At 35.9% G+C, this 2,406-nt stretch overlaps 1 protein-coding gene across 1 annotated transcript; it reads left to right on the top strand.

Annotated features, from left to right (window-relative positions):
- The first annotated feature begins 277 nt into the window (after positions 1 to 277).
- On the top strand, positions 278 to 1,767 carry LOC111809116 (protein ODORANT1-like). Its single transcript, XM_023695468.1, has 2 exons — positions 278 to 642; positions 1,088 to 1,767. The coding sequence occupies exons 1-2, from the start codon at positions 380 to 382 to the stop codon at positions 1,515 to 1,517; spliced, it is 693 nt and encodes a 230-aa protein (XP_023551236.1). The 5' UTR covers positions 278 to 379; the 3' UTR covers positions 1,518 to 1,767.
- The last annotated feature ends 639 nt before the right edge of the window (positions 1,768 to 2,406 follow it).

Genomic DNA, 2,406 nt, shown 5'->3' with positions numbered 1-2,406 from the left:
ATTTTGTCCGTCTTGGCCCGTCTCACGGTTTTAAAACATATATACTAGGGAGAAGTTCCGCACCCTAAGAATGTTAACATGTGTAAGCTCTATATTTGGCTGCCCATCTCCATTTAGTGGAGCTAACCACACCAGAACACTGCCATTGTAGTTCCTCTGTCTTTTTCATGGCAAAAATGGTGGACCTCAAAATCTTCATCCTTCTAATTAATCTCCCATTTCATGCGTGTGTGTGTTTTGTAGTATATATTAAGCTGCTGCAACGTAAAGCCTTAGAACAAACACACACACACACATAACACAGACAGCCTTTATAGAGCCTTTTAGGTGCTTCAAACAACGCACCAAAGCACCCTAACCATTCGATTTTGTGTTGAAAATGGGCAGGCAACCATGCTGCGACAAACTTGGCGTTAAAAAAGGGCCTTGGACCGCCGAGGAAGACAAGAAGCTCATCAACTTTATACTCACTAATGGGCAGTGCTGTTGGCGGGCTGTCCCTAAGCTTGCTGGCCTCCGCCGCTGCGGCAAAAGCTGCCGTCTTCGTTGGACCAATTACCTCCGCCCTGACCTTAAGCGAGGCCTTCTCACTGAAGCTGAAGAACAATTGGTGATTGATCTTCATGCTCGCCTTGGAAACAGGTTGGGTTCATGTTTCGATGAATTCAATCACAATTTTCAAAAAAGTTTTGATTTTTCTTGTACCCTTTTACTCAATTTAGCTTCAAACCTCCTTCTCAACCACCTTTTCTTGAATTTCAAGTTGAAAAGATAGTTTTTTTACACATTTTCAAGTAGAGGGTTGGAAAAAAAAACAAGCTTCAATCTTAAGCATTGATTTTGAGACAAATTATTGTTTATTTCTTCCGTCGTTTACCGTCCGTTTTTGTTGAGGATTATTGGAAGTGAGTCCCACATTCGTTAATGTAATCGAAGATCATGGGTTTATAATGAAAAACTCATGCTCAAAGTAGACAATATTATATCATTGTGCAGAGTAATGATTCCTAACAGATTTTGCTTCTCTCTGAAGAGCTTGAAAGCAAAAATTTTTAAAAAAATCAATTTTTTTTTTTAATTTTTTCAGATGGTCGAAGATAGCGGCCAGATTACCGGGAAGAACCGACAATGAAATAAAGAATCATTGGAACACTCACATAAAGAAGAAGTTGATTAAGATGGGAATCGATCCAATTACGCACGAACCGATCCAAAAACAGCCAGAGGATCCGAAAGGCCAGACAGAAAATTCCACCGGAAACCACCATTGCACGGCGGAGAACGACAGCAGCTTGGAGAACAGCAGCTCGATCACCACGGACAGCGGTTTCTGGATTGATGAGGAAACACTTTGGAACAATAGCCCACCAACGAGTGCAAAAGAAGGCAAGTTTGTGTGGGAAGAGAGCTGTTCATGGCTTCTTGATTGTGAGGATTTTGGTATCCATGATTTTGGGTTTGACAATTTTAATGATTTTGAATTCATGAACACAACAGAAATGGAAGGAAAAAACTAGAAAATGTAATTAATATGCACATGTTACAAAGTAGCATGTACATGAACTTTGGGGGATAAAAAAAAAGATGTCTTTTATTTATTGTTAGGGTAATTTATTAAAGTGACAGAAAAACATGAGACATTAACATGTTATAATGTTTTTGTTTTGGTTTATGTAAAGTGTCTAGAGAGGAGAGCATGCATGTTGCTATTTATGTATATTTGTCTGTGTATTTATTCTTGTAATAATAAAGTGAGAGAAACAGAAGGGATAAGGATAATCTTCCCACTCTTATTGTAATTTTTTTCCTTACAATTTGAGTTGTGTTTCCTTGCAAGCACTTTAATTAAAAACATATTCTTTTTAATATAGTAACGGTCGTATGATTATATACACGTTACTAAACCATGTTTAAATTAGAGGTGTTCGTGGGTTGGATCGAATTAGATTGAGTTATACCTAATCAAACTGTTCGAGTTCAAAATTAAAAAAAAAAAAAATGTAAATATCTAATTGTATTATAAGCCAAAAAAATGTTTTTTTTTTGTTAATCATAGTAAATTTGAATTCGTCTATAAAATTTTCAATTATTTAAATTAAACTCAACCCAAATAAATTCATAACGGGTTGAATTGGGTTGAGTTTGGATCAAGTTTTTTGAACACCTCTCATTCAAATTCTTCGAAGACTTAAAAAAAAGACACTTTTAGACCATAATTAAGTTGTCCGTGTAAGAAATGATTGACACGTAAAAAGTTTATTTTATTTATTTATCGATGAACTTTAAAATTTGTTTCAAAAAGATAAAACTCAATACAAACTGTGTGCTTCTGAAACCAGAGGGCAATGAGGGGGCAGAAGGGGTTTACTTTCTCAATTTATTAATTTCTTCCAATATTATTCTATA

The sequence above is a fragment of the Cucurbita pepo genome, chromosome LG13 (assembly GCF_002806865.2).
Source record: "Cucurbita pepo subsp. pepo cultivar mu-cu-16 chromosome LG13, ASM280686v2, whole genome shotgun sequence".
NCBI lineage: Eukaryota > Viridiplantae > Streptophyta > Magnoliopsida > Cucurbitales > Cucurbitaceae > Cucurbita > Cucurbita pepo.
This window is presented reverse-complemented; position numbering and strand designations above follow the sequence as displayed.